We start from the raw sequence: 18,576 nt of genomic DNA on the forward strand, positions 1-18,576 counted from the left end.
TATCTTTGATCATTGTGAATGGGACGGTGGTGGAGGGGGTTCAGTCTGTCCGCCAAGCTGTTTTCTCGCATTTTAAAAATCATTTTAAATCTCAGAGAGTGGTGCGACCCAGCGTGGGAAATCTTCAGTTCAAAAAGCTTTCAGTGGTGGAAATGGGTAACTTGACCAAACCTTTCTCGGTGGAAGAAATTAAGTCGGCGGTGTGGGATTGTGATAGCTTTAAAAGTCCGGGCCCCGATGGCATTAATTTTGGTTTCATTAAGAATTTTTGGAATGAGATGAAAGAGGATGTTGTGAGATTTGTTACTGAGTTTCATAGGAATGGGAGGTTGTCGAAAGGTATAAATGCTACGTTCATTGCCCTTATACCTAAAGTAGAGTGCCCTCAATCCCTGAATGATTTTAGACCGATTTCGTTGGTGGGGAGTCTTTATAAAATTTTGGCAAAGCTTCTAGCTAATAGGTTGCATCAGGTTATTGGGAGTGTTGTGTCGGACGTTCAGTCCGCGTTTGTTAAAAATAGGCAAATTCTTGATGGCATTCTGATAGCTAATGAGGTGGTTGATGAGGCTCGTAAGTCTAAGAAAGATCTGTTGTTGTTTAAAGTGGATTTTGAGAAGGCGTATGACTCAGTTGACTGGGGGTATCTTGAGGAGGTTATGGTTAGGATGTCGTTTCCAACGTTATGGAGAAAATGGATCAAGGAATGTGTTTGTACAACAACAGCTTCAGTTTTAGTGAATGGCAGTCCTACAGATGAGTTCCCTTTAAAGTGAGGTTTACGATAGGGAGACCCTCTTTCTCCTTTTTTGTTTTTGTTAGCTGCTGAAGGGTTAAATGTGTTGATGACATCCATGGTTGAAGCCAATGTCTTTACGGGTTACAGTGTGGGTGGCACTAATCCTGTCGTGGTGTCTCATCTTCAGTTTGCTGATGACACGCTCTTGATAGGGAATAAAAGTTGGGCGAATGTTCGTGCTTTGAGGGCTGGTCTCGTTTAGTTTGAAGCTATGTCTGATTTGAAAGTCAATTTTCATAAAAGCTCTCTGGTTGGGGTCAACATTAATGTCTCGTGGTTGTCTGAGGCGGCTTCTGTGTTGGGGTGCAAAGTGGGTAAAGTTCCATTTCTATACTTGGGCCTCCCGATTGGAGGTAATCCGAGCCGGTTATTATTTTGGGAGCCTATTGTTAAACGTATAAAGTCTAGATTGTCTGGTTGGCATAGTAGGTACCTTTCCTTTGGTGGTCGCTTGATTCTGCTCAAATATGTCTTGACTGCGCTTCCTGTCTATGCACTTTCCTTTTTTCAAAGCTCCGTCAGGTATAATCTCTTCTATTGAATCTTTGTTTAATAAATTTTTTTGGGGGGGATGTGAGGATAAAAGAAAGATTTCGTGGGTTGGTTGGAGTTCTGTGTGCTTGAGGAGGGAGTATGGAGGGTTGGGTGTTAGGAGGTTGAGAGAGTTTAACATTGCTTTGTTGGGGAAATGGTGTTGGAGGCTGTTAGTTGATAGGGGAGGTTTGTGGAGTAGGGTGTTGTTGGCTAGGTATGGCGTGGAGGATGGTGGTTTGGAGGATGGGGGCCGGAGTTGTTCTTTGTGGTGGAGGGAGATTGTGAGGATTAGAGATGGGATAGGTGAGGGTGGGGAGGGCTGGTTTTCAGGTTGTGTTAGGAGGAGGGTGGGGGATGGAGCTGATACCGATTTTTGGCGTGATTGTTGGTGTGGTAGTGTTCCGTTGTGTGTGCGTTTTAGGCGGCTTTATGATTTAGCTGTCAATAAAGTTATTACAATGCAGAACATGTTTTTGTTGGGGGTGGAGGGAGATGGGGGGGGGGCGTGGTAGTGGCGTCGTCGTTTATGGGTATGGGAGGAGGAATTGTTAGTAGAGTGTAGGGATTTATTACTGACAGTCACTTTGCAGGAATCAGAAACTGACAGGTGGATGTGGTTGCCGGATCAGATTTCTGGTTATACTGTTCATGGTGCATATGACTTGTTGACATCACAGGAACAACCTCATGTTCATCAAAATATGGAGTTAATTTGGCATAAACAGGTTCCTTTAAAAGTTTCTATCCTTGCTTGGCGACTGTTGAGGGATCGCTTACCTACTAAATCTAATTTGGTGGCACGAGGGATTATAGCTGTGGAAAACCGGTTTTGTGTAACGGGATGTGGGCAGGTTGAAGATGTGAATCATTTATTTTTGTCTTGTCCGACTTTTGGTGCTTTGTGGCCTCTGGTGCGGGCTTGGCTTGGTGTCGAAGGGGTCGATTCTCATACTATCTCAGATCACTTTGTGCGATTTATTGAATATGCAGGTGGCTTGAAATCGCGTCAATCATTATTTCATTTGATTTGGTTTCAATATGTCTCGGTTTTATGGAAAGAACGGAATGATAGGTTATTTCAGAATCGTCACAGTTCTATACCACTATTGCTAGATAAAGTAAAATCAAATACCTTGTGGTGGTTGAAAGCTAGTAACATAGTCTTTATTTTTGGTACACATAGTTGGTGGTCGAGCCCGCTTCTATGTTTGGGCATTGACTATCCTTGATGTAATTTTGACTGTGTTGTAATCTTTTTGTGATTGTTTTGGCACGTCTTGTGCTTCAACAATTACAGTGTTTTTAGTAATATATTCCATTTTTGGTTGTTAAAAAAAAATAAATTTGGCCCCCTAACTAATTAAAATAAAAAACTGCGCCCTATGTATTGGATCTTTGACAGTTTTGGCCCCCTAAATCAATTTTGACTCGATCAACACTGACGTTAGAGCTGTCAAAACGGGTCGGGCCGTATGGGCCGGCCCGTTTAGCCCGATTAATTATAGGGCTTGTGCCTTAAATATTGAGCCCGAATTTTAGTAGGGCTTTTTAGCCCGACCCTAAAAAGCCCGGTACCCGTTAGGGTTAGCCCGAACGGGCCGCGGGTAGCCCGTTAGCCCGCATAATTAAAAAAATCCTATAAATTATATATATATTTTAAATAATTCTTTACTTAGTTGATCATCAAAGTAAAAAATAAAAGTGAAAATTCAATGAATTTACGCAAATATAAATTTAATAATCTATTTTTGACTTTCACATTTTTTTATTAGCATTTGATTTGGATGTGTTACTGTAATAGGACATGGATATGTTGACATGAAAATGTTGATTCCTTTATACCCGCTAAACATGAAATGAAACTAATGCTACTCCTATATCCTGACAATATACAAATATTTTAGAAAACATCCAATCATATTTTCACCATCTTCACAGTGTCGATAACTTATGACATGTGATTCCATCAGAAAAAAATTATAAAGCGATATAATGACGTGGTAGATTATGATTAGATGTCTTATAAAACTTTCTTATATAGTCAGTCTATAGTTATAGTACTTTTTAAAAAAAAAATGTAATTTTTAATACGGACCGGCCCGTTTAGCCCATGGAGGGCCAGCCTCGGGTAATATATTTCAAACCCATTTTTCAACTGGGCTTTTTAGCCCGGCCCAATAAAGCCCGAAACCCGTTAGGACGGGCCTAAACAGGACAATTCAAATTAATATTACATTTATGTGAAAATGTGTATGATGTGATGTGAACACTGCCCAAATTTATTTATTTATTTTTCATTGGGTTAGTAATTAATAGTATTATGTTTATCTTAAAAGTTGGAGAATATGATCAATGGATCGCGGACGAGGGATTAACACGAGTCTTAATCAAGAGACAGAAGCATATAGTAGAAAAACTAATCATGAGAAAGTCGCCTTATAGAACCCGTGCAAGGATGATCCTCCTCCATTTGCGTAATGAATTTATTATATTGGAATGCCAGTGGTATTGCCGATACAAGAATTGTGTTAAATTTTTGGAAAATGTTATTGGTTAAGGAAGCAGATATAGTAGCTTTTGTATTGAAACTTGTGTAATCAATTTTTCAAAGTAAAAAATTGTTACTTTTAATTCAAATTTTCCTTTTTTGGATTCCTTAACCAGTGCCCCGGAGCACCGGTTAATAGGACCCTAAATTTTTATTTTATTTTTGTCACATAAGCCATTGTTAGTTTGCATAACTGCAGATTCCCTTGGACTGTTGTTGTTTGCTCTCACATTTTTTTGTTTGTTTTTCTTTAAGGGTTTTTGCCTGGTACCCCCTCTTCTTATATATATATATATATATATATATATATATATATATATATATATATATTTTGTTTTTTTCTTTCTTTTTTTAATAAAATTTTAGAGTTTGACAGCATATAACAAAAGTTTTCCAAGGTGGCAAACTAGTTTGGATGTCGATGTTTCTCCTAATGTCTGCCTTTTACTCCCTGCTTAGAAAAAAAACTTTTATTGAAAGTTAATATTAATATTACATTTATCATTGATGTGAACAATGCTTGTTAACCGATCTCCCAGAGCACTGATTAAGAAATCTATAGATAGAATTGTTGTCTTAAAAATATAAATTGTCACTTTTTATTAAGTAATAATTACATTACTTTTTAATAAAAACTTACTTTATTTAACCATAGTTTTAAAACTTGGCTTGGCCATCGACTCGGCAAGGATACTGAGTCACTGGGTTAATGGTCGAACCACTGAGTCACCTGTTGAACCGCATAACTGAACCGGATTAGATCGGATGACTCGGTCAAATAACTTGATCTCTATATTAAATTTGTTTATGTATTAAATTAGATTGAACAGGATGAATCAATATCTAAAAAATATCAATTTTATAAATTTGTTAAAAACTCCCAATTTTCTATATTCTTATTTTCTTTCTCCTTTTAAAATTTTCAAAATTAGGTTTCATATATAAATGATAATTCGAAGGAATGATGTCCCACTTTTAAATATATAAATACTTCCAAACAAAATATATGGTTTCAAAAAACAAAAAAGCAAACAATTAGGTTAAATAAAAAAAGAAGATAAAATTTGACTTGAGTCTAAGAGAAAACAAGGCCCAAGTCCATTGATCTCTCTTAACCCTAACTATAAAACAACATGTCTCTTCCTTGATGCTTATTTGCAGCCGCCGTTACTTTTTCCCCATCTGCGATTTAAACAGAGTGCAACTCCTTCCTTGATGCTTCTTCTTCAATTGTTTTTTTGACATTTCTTCTTCAATTGTTTTGTATTCTATTTCATGTATTTCTTCTTTATACCTCCTTCTCACTTCCTTTTCAGAAATTAATTTGAGCGACAGTAATTTGCTTATGCAATCTGTAATGGTACTTGACCCGGTCCGAGTTGAAGAAACCGCCGATTCTACGGTTTTTCGAAAAAACCGGCCGAATCATCCGGTTCACGGCGGGTCAAATGCATGACCGATCCAACTATTGGCTCGAATCGGTTCTACCACCGGTTCACGGTCTGACCGGTCCGACCGGTCGGTCCGAGCCAGATTTCAATACTATGTATTTAACCCTTAACCAATGCCCCAGGAATATCGGATAACATTCTCCATTAATTAATTTATTTTTGATTGGGTTAATGTACATCACGTGCACACATGTGAACACTGCCTAACTTAATTAGTTTATCTTTCATTGGGTTAGTAAAGTATTTGAATTATCGGAGACTGTGCATCACGTGCAGAGTACCACTGTTTAAATTAATTTATGATTATGTTTCTGTTCTTAAGCAGTAAGCATGCATCTACTACATAGTTTATTCTAAATCCAAACATAGTTTCTCAATTCCTAAAACCCATCTCATAGTTAATCGCTTTTTAACTGAGTCATGAATTAATCTCTTCGTATTTCTGTTTTGTCTTTCAGATATTTGTTATTTTCCCATTCCAATGGCAAACAAGAGAAAAAAAAAAACCAAAAACCAAAACTAAAAAAATAGTGATGGAAAGTTATCTCATATATTTTCTGCATTTTCAAAGGTTGGAGTTTTTAGAGGTACGCATTAATTTATTTGTTTTCCTTCACTAACATAGTTGTGATTGAAGTTTGTTTTAATATTTGTTGTTATTTGCAGATTTTAAGTTTCTGCTTTTGAAGCCATTTTGCATGAGTCTTGTTAGATCGCATCATCTAAAGCACCAGTTGTTCCAGCAGGTAAAGATCAAAAGGCCTAATGAAGTTTGTTTTGATATTTTGTTGTTCCACCAGTTGGGTTCACCTTAAAATTTTGCAATTTGTGATTGTAGTTTGTTTTGATATTTTGTTGTTATTTTCAGATCATTTAGTTTCTTCTTTTGAAGCCAATTTGCATCAGTTTTGTAGATTGCATCATCAATAGCACAAGTTGTTCCGTTGTTGATTCATAATCCAGCTGGTAAGAGGTTCATGCTCTTCAAACATAATTTAAATATATATATATTTTTTTTTTGTAATTTAATCTAGGCTTAATTGCACTTTTGAACCCCTATCTTTCCAAAAGTTGCGGTTATGGACCCTAACTAATTTAAATACAAAACAACCCCATATGTTTTGATTCTTTGGCAGTTTTGGACCCCAGTCCATTGCTGACTCGATCAACGCTGACATGGCACCCTAAGTGAGGTGCCACGTGTCAATTTTTTTTTTTTTTTTTTGCCTTGGGGGTCCAAAACTGCCAAAGAATCAAAATATAGGGGACTGTTTTGTATTTAAATTAGTTAGGGGTCCATAACCGCAACTTTTGAAAAGATAGTGGTCCAAAAGTGCAATTAAGCCTTTAATCTATTTAACGTCTTAAACCCATTTATTTATTTATGGGATAAATACAAATAAATAAATAAGACTGGTGCTAGTCACACCCAAAAAAAAAACAAGTTACACCCCAGAATGACTAATATACCCCTAAATTGAACATAAATAAACTTAATTTACATTAACCTAGATTGAACGTAAATAAACTGAATTTACACTAACATCTTATATACATGCGTAAACTAAATAACCTAAATTGAACGTAAGTAAACTTAATTTACATTAACCTAGATTGAACGTAAGTAAACGAATTTACACTAACCTCTTATATACATACTATATACACACGTAAACTAAATTTACATTAACCTAAATTGAACATAAGTAAACTTAATTTACATTAACCTAGATTGAACGTAAGTAAACTGAATTTACATTAACCTAGATTGAACGTAAGTAAACTGAATTTACACTAACCTAAATTGAACATACGTAAATTTGAATTTACATTAGCCTACATACGTAAACTACACTAACCCTTTTTATATACATACACGTAAACTTAATTTACACTAACCTCTCACTTAAAATCAAATTGACAAGCATATCTCATACCAAAACAAACAATAAACAAATAGAAACTCATCGAAAATGAAATTCATGAAATTCACTAACCTTTATGAATATAGTACAAATCAATAACAAAGATGTTAAGGGGGTAAGGGTTCAGAATGATCATAAAAGATGGGTTTTTAGAAATTTACATGAAGAGGGCAATTTTGGTATTATTGTAAAATTTTAAATAAATTTGGGTGTAACTTGTTTTTTTTAGGGTGTGACTAGCACCATGAAAATAGTTGAATGTATATGTAGATCAATAATAAATGTAGACATTATTTAATTTAAATAAATAAATTTTCTATATATTAATTTAAAAAATAATAAATATAATCATTAAACCAATTTTTTTACAAAATATTTGTTCCTATTATTTATATTTTTGGATAAAATATATTTACTAGAATTAATTGCCGAAAATGATTAAATATAGCATAAAAGAAGGGTAAAAGAAAAAATACTAGAAATCTGATTCGAACACCGTAAAGGAAAACCCAAAGTTTGGTAAATCATGGCCAAAAACAATTTTTGGGGCTAATTTGGAAGGAAAGTGGTTGAGTTTATGGAGAAAAAAATAATGGAATGTTGGGTATACAACAAAAGGGAAGGAGAATAATTTTCGAATATTTTAAGGGTAGAAACTAAAATTCCCTTCTTTTGCAGTCATCCATATAATATCTTTTACTTTCACTTTCATATTTTGACTCAGGTCCCAAAGAAGAGGAGAAGAAACGAAAATCAATGGAAATTTTAATTTCTGTTGTTGCGAAAATAGCAGAATATACTATTGTGCCTATTGGACGTCAAGCAAGTTACTTGATATTCTACAAAGGTAACTTCAAGACGTTAAAGGATCATGTTGAAGACCTTGAGGCCGCAAGAGAAAGAATGATCCATTCGGTTAAAAGAGAAAGGGGAAATGGTAAAGAAATTGAAAAAGATGTTCTGAATTGGTTGGAGAAAGTGAACGAGGTCATTGAAAAGGCGAATTGCCTTCAAAATGACCCTCGCCGTTTCAATGTTAGGTGCTCAGCATCGTCGTTCCCTAACTTGGTTTTACGTCATCAATTAAGTAGGAAAGCCACAAAAATTGCAAAAGATGTTCTTCAAGTTCAAGGTAGAGGAATTTTTTATCAAGTTGGTTACCTTCCCCCTCTAGATATAGTAGCCTCCTCCTCAACAATAGATGGTGAAATGTATGACACAAGGGAGTCGCTTAAGGAGGACATTTTGAAGGCTTTAGCGGATCCTACTTCATGCAACATTGGGGTCTATGGGTTGGGTGGTGTGGGGAAGACCAATCTGGTGGACAAAGTTGCTCAAATAGCCAAGGAACATAAATTGTTCGATAAAGTGGTTATGACACAAGTATCGAAAAATCCAGACATCAAAAAAATTCAAGGGGAGATTGCAGATTTCTTGAGTCTGCAATTTGACGAGGAGAGTAATCGTGGCAGAGCAGAACGCCTTAGACGAAGAATCAAGATGGAGAAAAGTATCCTTATCATTCTAGATAACATATGGACCATACTTGATTTGAAAGAAGTGGGGATACCAGTTGGTAATGAACATAATGGATGCAAATTGTTGATGACAAGTAGAAATCAAGAAGTGTTGCTGCAAATGGATGTTCCAAAGGATTTCACTTTCAAAGTTGAACTTTTGAGTGAAAATGAGTCATGGAGCTTGTTTCAATTTATGGCAGGGGATGTGGTTAAAGATAGAACTTTGAAAGATGTAGCATATCAAGTTGCCCAAAAATGTGAAGGTTTGCCTCTTAGGGTAGTGACAGTAGCGCGTGCAATGAAAAATAAGAGGGATGTTCATTCATGGAAATATGCATTAAAGAAATTGCAAAGTCATGACTCATTAGATGCGTTAACTTATTCTGCTTTGGAATTGAGCTATGACTCATTGGATAGTGATGAAATGAGGGACCTTTTCTTGCTTTTTTCTTTACTTCCAGGTAATGATGTACTGTACTTTCTGAAAATTGCAATGGGTCTAGACATATTAAAACATGTTAATACCGTTGATGATGCAAGAAATAAACTTTACACAATGATCGAATCTTTGGAGGCAACTTGTCTTTTGCTTGAAGTTAAAGTAGATGGAAAGATCCAAATGCATGACTTTGTTTGTGAGTTTGCTATCTCCATAGCATGCAGGGACAAACATGTAATTCTAATGAAACAACGGGATGAGGAATGGCCAACCAATGCTTTTTTACAAAGGTGCACACAGATTGTTTTAGATTACTGTCATATGCACGACCTTCCTCAAACAATTGATTGTCCTAACATTAAGTTTTTCTGTTTGGCTAGTGGGAATCGTCCTTTAAAAATCCCAGATGATTATTTTGAGGGTATGAGAAGCCTTAGAGTGCTAGATTTAACATGTCTGAACTTGTCTTCATTACCCACTTCGTTTCAGTTCCTAACCGACCTTCAAACATTGTGTTTAAATTTCTGCGTTTTGGAAAATATGGATGCAATAGAAGCTTTACAAAATTTAAAAATACTTTGCCTCTGGAATTCTTCAATGATCAAGTTGCCAAGACAAATAGGGCAATTGACTCAATTGAGAATGCTTGATTTGAGAAGTTCAGGAATAGAAGTAATCCCACACAACATTATATCAAGCTTGACTAAATTGGAGGAGTTGTACATGGGAAATACCTCTATTAATTGGGAAGATGTGAATTCAACGGTTCAAAATGAACATGCTAGTATTGCTGAGCTTCGAAAGCTACCCAACTTGAAAGCTCTAGAATTACAAATTCGTGAGACTTGGATGTTACCAAGGGACTTGCGATTGATGTTTGAGAAGCTGGAAAGATATAAAATAGCTATTGGAGATGTATGGGACTGGTCTGACATTGAGGATGGAACCTTAAAAACATTGATGCTCAAACTTGGTACAAACATACATTTGGAGCATGGAATTAAAGCATTGATTAAAGGTGTTGAGAATTTGTATTTGGATGATGTAGATGGAATTCAAAATGTGCTTCCTAACCTAAATAGAGAAGGATTTACATTGCTGAAACATCTCCACGTCCAAAATAATACTAACTTGAATCACATTGTTGACAATAAAGAGAGAAATCAAATCCATGCGTCCTTTCCCATCTTGGAAACACTAGTACTTCTTAATCTTAGAAACTTGGAGCATATATGTCATGGTCAACCTTCAGTTGCTTCTTTTGGAAGTCTCAGTGTTATCAAAGTAAAAAATTGCGTCCAGTTAAAGTATCTTTTCTCCTTTACAATGGTTAAAGGACTTTCTCACCTTTGTAAGATTGAAGTTTGTGAGTGCAATTCTTTGAAGGAGATAGTGTTCAGAGAAAACAATTCAAGTGCTAATAATGATATCACTGATGAAAAAATCGAGTTTCTTCAATTGCGTTCTTTGACTTTAGAACATTTGGAGACACTTGATAATTTCGCCTCTGATTATTTGACACATCATAGAAGTAAGGAAAAGTATCAAGGTCTAGAGCCTTGTGCTTATACTACACCATTTTTTAATAATGCTCAGGTATGTAATTTTGTTTTTAACTTCTTTTGATACAAATGATATAATTTTTAATTGTGTGATATGTACAAACAGATTAATTAATGAATAAATTGGTATGTTTAGTGAAAAAACAATTGAGTGAAAAAAGAGTAAATGACTAGAAAAGCTAATAGCAGCATTATATCGTCATTTTATACAACAATTAGGAATATCAATCAATCATAAAGTAACTATCACATTTTACATCAATCTTGTGCTGTATTGCACATCATCTCTTAAATTCTCTCTATGGGTTTCTCTAACTTCACAGTAATCAATGCAAATATTTTGGACCTTTTTTACCTCGTTTTGATTAATTATGGACCTAACATTATTAAATGTTTAGAAAGCGTGTACTCGCTCCGTATCTTTTTATATGAGTACTAGTTTACAAAATTACGGGTATTAAGAAAAGTTGTTGGAGTAATAAATTTGTCTCAAATGTGTGTGATTATTACTAGGTTAACTTAACATATATTCAGACAAATTGGTAATATTAATAAGGGGTATATATATTTAGTGACAAAACTTCTTTTGTAAACTTCTTCAGTAATGATTTTTGTATGTAGGTTGCATTGCCTAATTTGGATGCCCTTAAATTGAGCTCACTTCACAATTTGAATCAAATTTGGGATGACAATTATCAATCTATGTGCAACTTGACTAGCTTGATTGTGGATAATTGTGTTGAATTGAAGTATTTATTCTCCTCTACTATGGTTGAAAGTTTTATGAACCTCAAACATCTTGAAATAAGTAATTGTCCTATCATGGAGGAGATTATAGCTAAAACAGAGAGAAATAATGCAGGAAAAAAGGTATGGTAATTCTATTATTGGAGCATTCAATTAATTTTAAACTTGTAATTTAAATAATTGTTTATACTAATAGCGATTATTTATGAATTCATAGGTTAATTTTTTGAAATTAGAGAAAATCATACTGAAGGATATGGACAGCTTGAAGACAATATGGCATTACCAATTTGAAACATCGAAGATGTTGGAAGTGAACAATTGTAAGAAAATTGTGGTGGTTTTTCCTTCTTCAATGCAAACTACATATAATGAGCTTGAGAAGTTGGAGGTTACAAATTGTGATTCAGTTGAAGAGATATTTGAATTGACTTTCAATGAAAATAACAGTGAAGAGGTTACAACACATTTGAAAGAAGTTACTATAGATGGATTGTGGAATCTGAAAAAGATATGGAGTGGAGATCCGGAAGGAATTCTTAGTTTTCAAAATCTAATAAATGTTCAAGTAGTAAATTGTGAAAGCTTGGAGTATTTATTACCATTCTCCGTAGCTACTCGTTGCTCACATCTCAAGGAACTTGGTATAAAATGGTGTGGGAACATGAAGCTAATTGTTGGAGAGGAGAAAGAATCTAGCATGAATGAAGATCCCATATTTGAGTTTAATCAACTAAGTACTTTATTACTTTTTCACTCACCTAAACTCAATGGTTTCTATGCTGGAAATCATACTCTAGAATGTTCATCATTGAGGAACATTTATGTTTTCAAATGTACAAAGTTGAATTTGTTCAGAACTCTATCCAATTTTCATGATGACAAACACTCTGTTTCAACGGAGCAACCACTTTTCTTTGATGAAGAGGTATGCATATCATAATGACTATTTACATGTCTGGTAATTAAGAATAGATAAAAACGCCATATAATCAATTGAGAGCAAAATATTTTGAACTATTAATATCAAAAGTTATTAAAATATTGGCTTAATTGCACTTTTGGACCCCTATCTTTCCAAAACTTGCGGTTATGGACCCCTAACCTAACTAATTTAAATAGAAAACAGCCCCCTATGTTTTGATTCTTTGGCAGTTTTGGCCCCCCAAGGCAAAATAAAAATAAAAAATTTGACACGTGGCAACTCACTTAGGGTGCCACGTCAGCGTTGACCGAGTCAACACTGGACTGGGGTTCAAAACTGCCAAAGAATCAAAACATAGGGAACTGTTTTGTATTTAAATTAGTTAGGGGTCCATAACCGCAACTTTTGAAAAGATAGGGGTCCACAAGTGCAATTAAGCCTAAAATATTTTACTTCATAGATGTGCTTTATAATTTCTATAACAAAAATAACAACTACTAACATTGGCCATTTCTCAAAAGTATATGATAATAAATTCTATAAAGGATATATGTGAGTTTAAAAGAAATTGAAAAACGTAGAGTATTCACAAACATTTAAAAGACAAATTTTAGTAAATAGTAATTATTGTTTCATTCAATAATATTTTTTTTAATTATTTTACATTGTTGTTTAAATATGTTTTAGGTGATTCCAAACTTGGAGGAGTTGAGGATGGAACAGGCGGATGCTGACATGATATTGAAAACCCAAAACCCAAGTTCCCTCTTTAGCAAAATGACCATTCTTGGTTTGGCTTGCTATAACACGGAAGAGGCTACATTTCCTTATTGGTTTCTTGAAAATGTGCATACTCTTGAGTCACTAGTTGTTGAGTGGAGTTGCTTCAAGAAGATATTTCAAGATAAAGGAGAAATAAGTGAGAAGACTCATCCACATATCAAAAGACTGACATTGAATCAATTACCTAAACTTCAACATATATGTGAGGAAGGATCTCAAATTGACCCAGTTCTTGAGTTCCTTGAATGCTTAAATGTTTCTAACTGTTCTAGTTTGATAAATTTGATGCCTTCCTCGGTCACCCTTAATCATCTCACAAAGTTAGAGATAACAGAATGCAATGGGCTAAAATATTTGATCTCAACTCTTACTGCACGCAGTTTGGACAAGCTCACTGAGCTGAAGATAAAAGATTGTAATTCACTTGAAGAAGTAGTTAATGGAGTAGAAAATGTTGACATTGCTTTTATTAGTTTACAAATTTTGATGTTGGAATGTTTGCCAAGCCTCGTCAAGTTTTGCTCTAGTAAGTGTTCCATGAAGTTTCCGTTGTTGGAGAAAGTAATTGTGGGGGAATGTCCTCGCATGAAGATTTTTTCTGCCGGAGACACAAGTACACCAATTCTTCAAAAAGTTAAAATTGCAGAAAATGTTTCAGAATGGCATTGGAAGGGAAACCTAAACAATACAATATACAACATGTTCGAAGATAAGGTATGTTTATTTACCACTTTACTTCTTGTGTAACAGTATTATGATTTGATGTGTTGTTTGGTGTAAGAGAGAGATGAGAGAAATAGAAGAGAGAGAAGTGTTGATTATTTATAAAAGTACTAAGATGCCCCTACAATAAAAAGATATCCATTAAAATTATTTAATCTTTTATTCAAATATATTGGAACAACTGTTTTTTCAAACGTTGAGCCTCTTTAACGATCTCGTTAACGATTAATATACCATCCAAAATTTGCCTACCATGAACAAAAGCGAATTGACTCTCTAAAATGACGCTTCCAATGACACAGCCAATCTATTGGATACAACCTTAGCCAACACTTTATACATGCTTCCAATCAAAGAGATAGGCCTAAATTCTGACAACCGTTGAAGACTTTCAACCTTTGGTATAAGAGCAATGAAAGTGTTGTTAATACCTTTGGAAAGCTTCCCATTCCGATGAAGTTCTGAAATAAAACGCATAAAGCGTCTTTGAGCTCCCCCCAGAAATCCTTTATGAAAACAAAATTGACCCCATCTGGCCCTGAGCTTTTATAACTGTCACAGTCCCACACCGCCTGTTTCACTTCTTCAACGCTGAAAGGTTTTATTAAGGCTCCGCGTTGCTCCCAAGTTAGAGTTTTGAAAGAAAGGTTCTCGACAAAAGGCCTATCTTGATGAGAATCACTGAAATGGGCAGCAAAATGGTTAAAAACTCCATTTTTGATATCGGTAATGACCTCAATTTGAGAGCCGTTAACTGATGGGGAGACAATAGAATTCACTCTTCTTCTGGAGCACATGAAACCGTGAATTTTTTTGTAGTTAGCATCACCTTTTTCAACCAATTAATTCTAGATTTTTGCCATAGAATGTTGGTGTTGAGCTTAGATAAAGAGAACAAATTTTGCTGACAAAGTGTGAAGATCCTCAACCTCTTCAGTGTCCAAAGTAAGGTCCTCGCCTTTAGAATCTAGATAGGCTATACTCTCTTGAATGTCGTTGATTCGAGCATCTAAATTCCGAGTATGATTATGATGCCAATCTTTAAGGTTGCTTCTGATCATTTTTTATTTTTCCTTAAAAACATAGCCTCCCCATCTTGATACCTGAAAAGAATTACATTTATCCTTGACAAATAGATGATAACTCGGAAGATCAACCCAACATTTCAACGTACGTTGCTGGCGAGGCCCCCAATTTCCCTCGTCAATTGTTAACATTATAGGACAATGATCGGATAGACCTCAAAGGAGAGCTCTTTGAATCATATTAGGCAATTTAATACATCAGCTTTCATAAAGTAAGAAACTGTCTATCCGGCTCATGCATGCCCCATCGTGTAACACCCCTACTAGAATTTACGTAGGATATCTAGCATGTGTGTTAAACTTGGCATTGGATACATTAAAATTACAATAATAAAACTTCCTCTGGATAAGATATAGAAATTATCGTCTTATACCTTTAAAATAAATACCATTGATGTGAACTTTATATGGTCCAGTGACTTCTGCTTCTTCATCCCGAACCATTCTGACGTCTAGTAACCTGAATATCAGAAATAAATGAAAGGGATTGGGGTGAGACAGAATGTCTCAGTGAGTTCCACCTATCCTAGGTTGTAGGCAATCTCAGTGAACCTAGGATCGCCATCTGTTTCTAAACTCAATCCATTTTGGGTTTATACGATTTCATTATGCATAACTGAGCGATCAGGGGATAACTAGAATCGCTGTCTGAAATACTACCTTGATTATATAGTAAATATAGTCATACTCATAACTTTAATCATAAATATAATCACCATAATCATAATAATAATCATAAACATATATACAATATATCGTATTCTGGTATAGCTTATACTTTGACATACTTATCTGAGTATGTATCTAATTCTTTTCTGATAACAACTAGTTTCGGCTAACTAAGCCGGAGTTCCGTAACCAAAATTCCTCATTTCCAAGGATTTGCAAAATGCCTATAAAATATTGCTTCGTAGCTAATTCATTCTAAACATAATTTTCATGTTAATATGCGTATGCTATGTTAGTATTCATGTTGGAGGGTCCTTAGAATTTTTCCTTGGTTCCATAATTGAAAAATATAAGTTTTTTCAAATACTAACCGAGTAATTCTTGACTTAAAAATTTCATACCATTAGTTATACATATTATCTCTTCGTTGTGGTGAACGGTAACTATTTCATTTGGTTACTATGACCCGTACCTCATAGGCTACATTATCTCTTCGTTGTAGCAAACAGATATTTCACATTCGTTACTATGAACCATACCTCATAGGCTACATTATCTCTTCGTTGTAGCAAACGGATATTTTCTCAATTTTTTCTTTCTTTCTATGAGCATGTTACTCATTTCAATTTTTCTACTCATTTCAATTTTCTTTCAAATCATTACTATAATTATATACATCTCATTACTATAATTATATACATCAGTTGCGTTGATAGAATTTCCCTCCAACATTTATACTAGCATAAACATACTTATTAACATAAATGAGATTTTAGAATAAACAAATAAGGATACCTAATTCAGAAATAATCATTCTACTATCTTATATATATTCTGTTTCAAATGTACCATTCATATGGCATGATAGTCATGCTTGCACAATCGGCAGGTAATCATAAAAATGGTCTAATTATTCATGTTATCTCAATATCTAACATAATAATCTAACATAATCATAATTGATCCCCAAAGGTGGGTTCTAAGCTAAAGGAACTCACCTTTAATCCTTTAAAATAGCATAGGCTCGTCTCACTTTTGCATTTCAAACCTAAACCAACTTCACACTCAACCATGAGGGCATCCGTAATTAACCTGAAATCATTTATAACCAATTTGAATTCACATTGTAGCTTATTTCGGAAAAATCCACATCAAACCCGTAGCCATTTGCAGTATGAATTTCCAAACTTTAAATGCGTTTTCTGAATCCGTTCTTAATCTGAAACATACAAAATTTATATCCAGAGGGAAATAAGCGTGGAATTCGAAACTCCAATAATTACTCAATTCCTGGTTACACAGCCGAAACTATGACGAAAAACCCACTTATAAGCCATACGAATTTTAATTAACATTTCATAGAGTTCAACCATCCATAATCAGTTTTAACTATGATAATTCATTTTGACTTCATTACTTCACAATCTCTGCCTCAAAACCATTGATTTCAATGAGTTAAGCTTACACATAACATAGGAGTTAATATGGGAATACTACTTTTCTCAAACATCAATTGAGGAATTTGTTTTTTTTGGAGGGTTTGGAGAAGGAAAGGATACGTGAGAGAAGAAAGGGAAAGAGGGGAAAGTTCTGATTATTTTTATTTTTTTAACTATGCCCCACATAACGAGGTCTTATAATAATGATCATATCACACTCCATATAAGATCGTTCCTACTTGGAACAATATCTAATGTTAAGTTTATTCCAACGAATGTAAGAATTGTTCCATCTTTCCCCATTTTCAACACATAAATTTGGGGTGTTACTTCTGATATATGTCATGTTCTATCCAGAATGAATCCAAACATGGTACTACCTCAAACATCTGATGAAAGTACTAACTGACGAGTACATCAAATATAATTCCCATCTGAGTAATAGTGCACTGACTGACGAGTATGCAACACATAAGATAGTACAATTGATGGCTCAATATATGACGTATATTTATAGTCATGGATTTTCTCGTGATACCTTTCATTCTTGAACAATATTACTCTAGCTGTTACTCTAGGGAACATATTATTCCATCTTTCCTTTAATTTCAGACTTACACCTTTAACACGTGTAGTCCCATGCCATAGGTCACTGATGAATTCTTAACTTGTATGGCAACATTCTTTTATTTACTTTATGAAACATCGTGTTTAAACTCTTTAAACTTCACAACTAAAATTGCATTCGGGTATCATCATTCTTATTTGTTGCCTCATACGCAACTTCTTCCTGACTAAACTGGTACTTTCAGCCCATTCTTTAAAATTACCGAGCTATTTAACCAAGTTACTATATTAGAGACGATTCCACTTTCTGTAAAGTTAACGCGGTGGGAACACTTCTGTCATACTCTTACCATGTTTTCTTTGACTACTTTGAGTCCTATTATCTCTGAATTCTGTAGTTTGGGAAAATTCCTAATTTCATCTCTTAAGATTTCTATTAAGGACCGTTAAATGCTTGGTTTGTCACCACTTACTACATTCCGTGAATATCTTAATTTCCAATTCCTAGATTGTTGCGTATTCTTCTGCCACTTCTTTACGAATTAATTCCTCGATGCGCTACTCTGATTTATCAACTTATTTCGGTTAGGAGTACTGATCCAATTAAATTGTAATGTTTCACAATTCCATTACTACAAGTTAACCAATTTCGAAGTTATCCTTCGAAGTTTACATGTCATAAACAGAGATACTAACTTTACATTTCTTGCCATTTCGAGCACTGACTCACATCACTAACGAGTCATTTCCAAGTACTGCATCTTCCCTTAAACATGTACTACATACTTATTCTCGCAAAGTGTTCCTTAAATGAGTCTATTCACGTCTTTTACATACTAAAATATACTTACAGTTACACT

General features: G+C 34.6%; 1 protein-coding gene across 6 annotated transcripts in view; it reads left to right on the plus strand.

Annotated features, from left to right (window-relative positions):
• The first annotated feature begins 5,039 nt into the window (after positions 1 to 5,039).
• Positions 5,040 to 18,576, plus strand: part of LOC25501253 (uncharacterized) — a 45,591-nt gene continuing 32,054 nt past the window's right edge. For 3 of the 6 annotated variants that reach the window (XM_039829475.1, XM_039829478.1, XM_039829480.1), the window contains exons 1-8: positions 5,040 to 5,079; positions 5,791 to 5,919; positions 5,999 to 6,078; positions 6,201 to 6,298; positions 7,982 to 10,812; positions 11,400 to 11,648; positions 11,743 to 12,453; positions 13,138 to 13,947. In XM_039829475.1, the coding sequence (XP_039685409.1) occupies positions 8,014 to 10,812; positions 11,400 to 11,648; positions 11,743 to 12,453; positions 13,138 to 13,947 (4,569 nt within the window). In that variant the 5' untranslated portion in view covers positions 5,040 to 5,079; positions 5,791 to 5,919; positions 5,999 to 6,078; positions 6,201 to 6,298; positions 7,982 to 8,013. Of the gene's footprint in view, positions 5,080 to 5,138; positions 5,920 to 5,998; positions 6,079 to 6,200; positions 6,299 to 7,981; positions 10,813 to 11,399; positions 11,649 to 11,742; positions 12,454 to 13,137; positions 13,948 to 18,576 lie in introns of those variants that run through there. The other 3 variants (XM_039829479.1, XM_039829476.1, XM_039829477.1) reach the window with 3 other exon arrangements.

This window comes from Medicago truncatula, chromosome 8 (assembly GCF_003473485.1).
Source record: "Medicago truncatula cultivar Jemalong A17 chromosome 8, MtrunA17r5.0-ANR, whole genome shotgun sequence".
Classification (NCBI taxonomy): Eukaryota; Viridiplantae; Streptophyta; class Magnoliopsida; order Fabales; family Fabaceae; genus Medicago; species Medicago truncatula.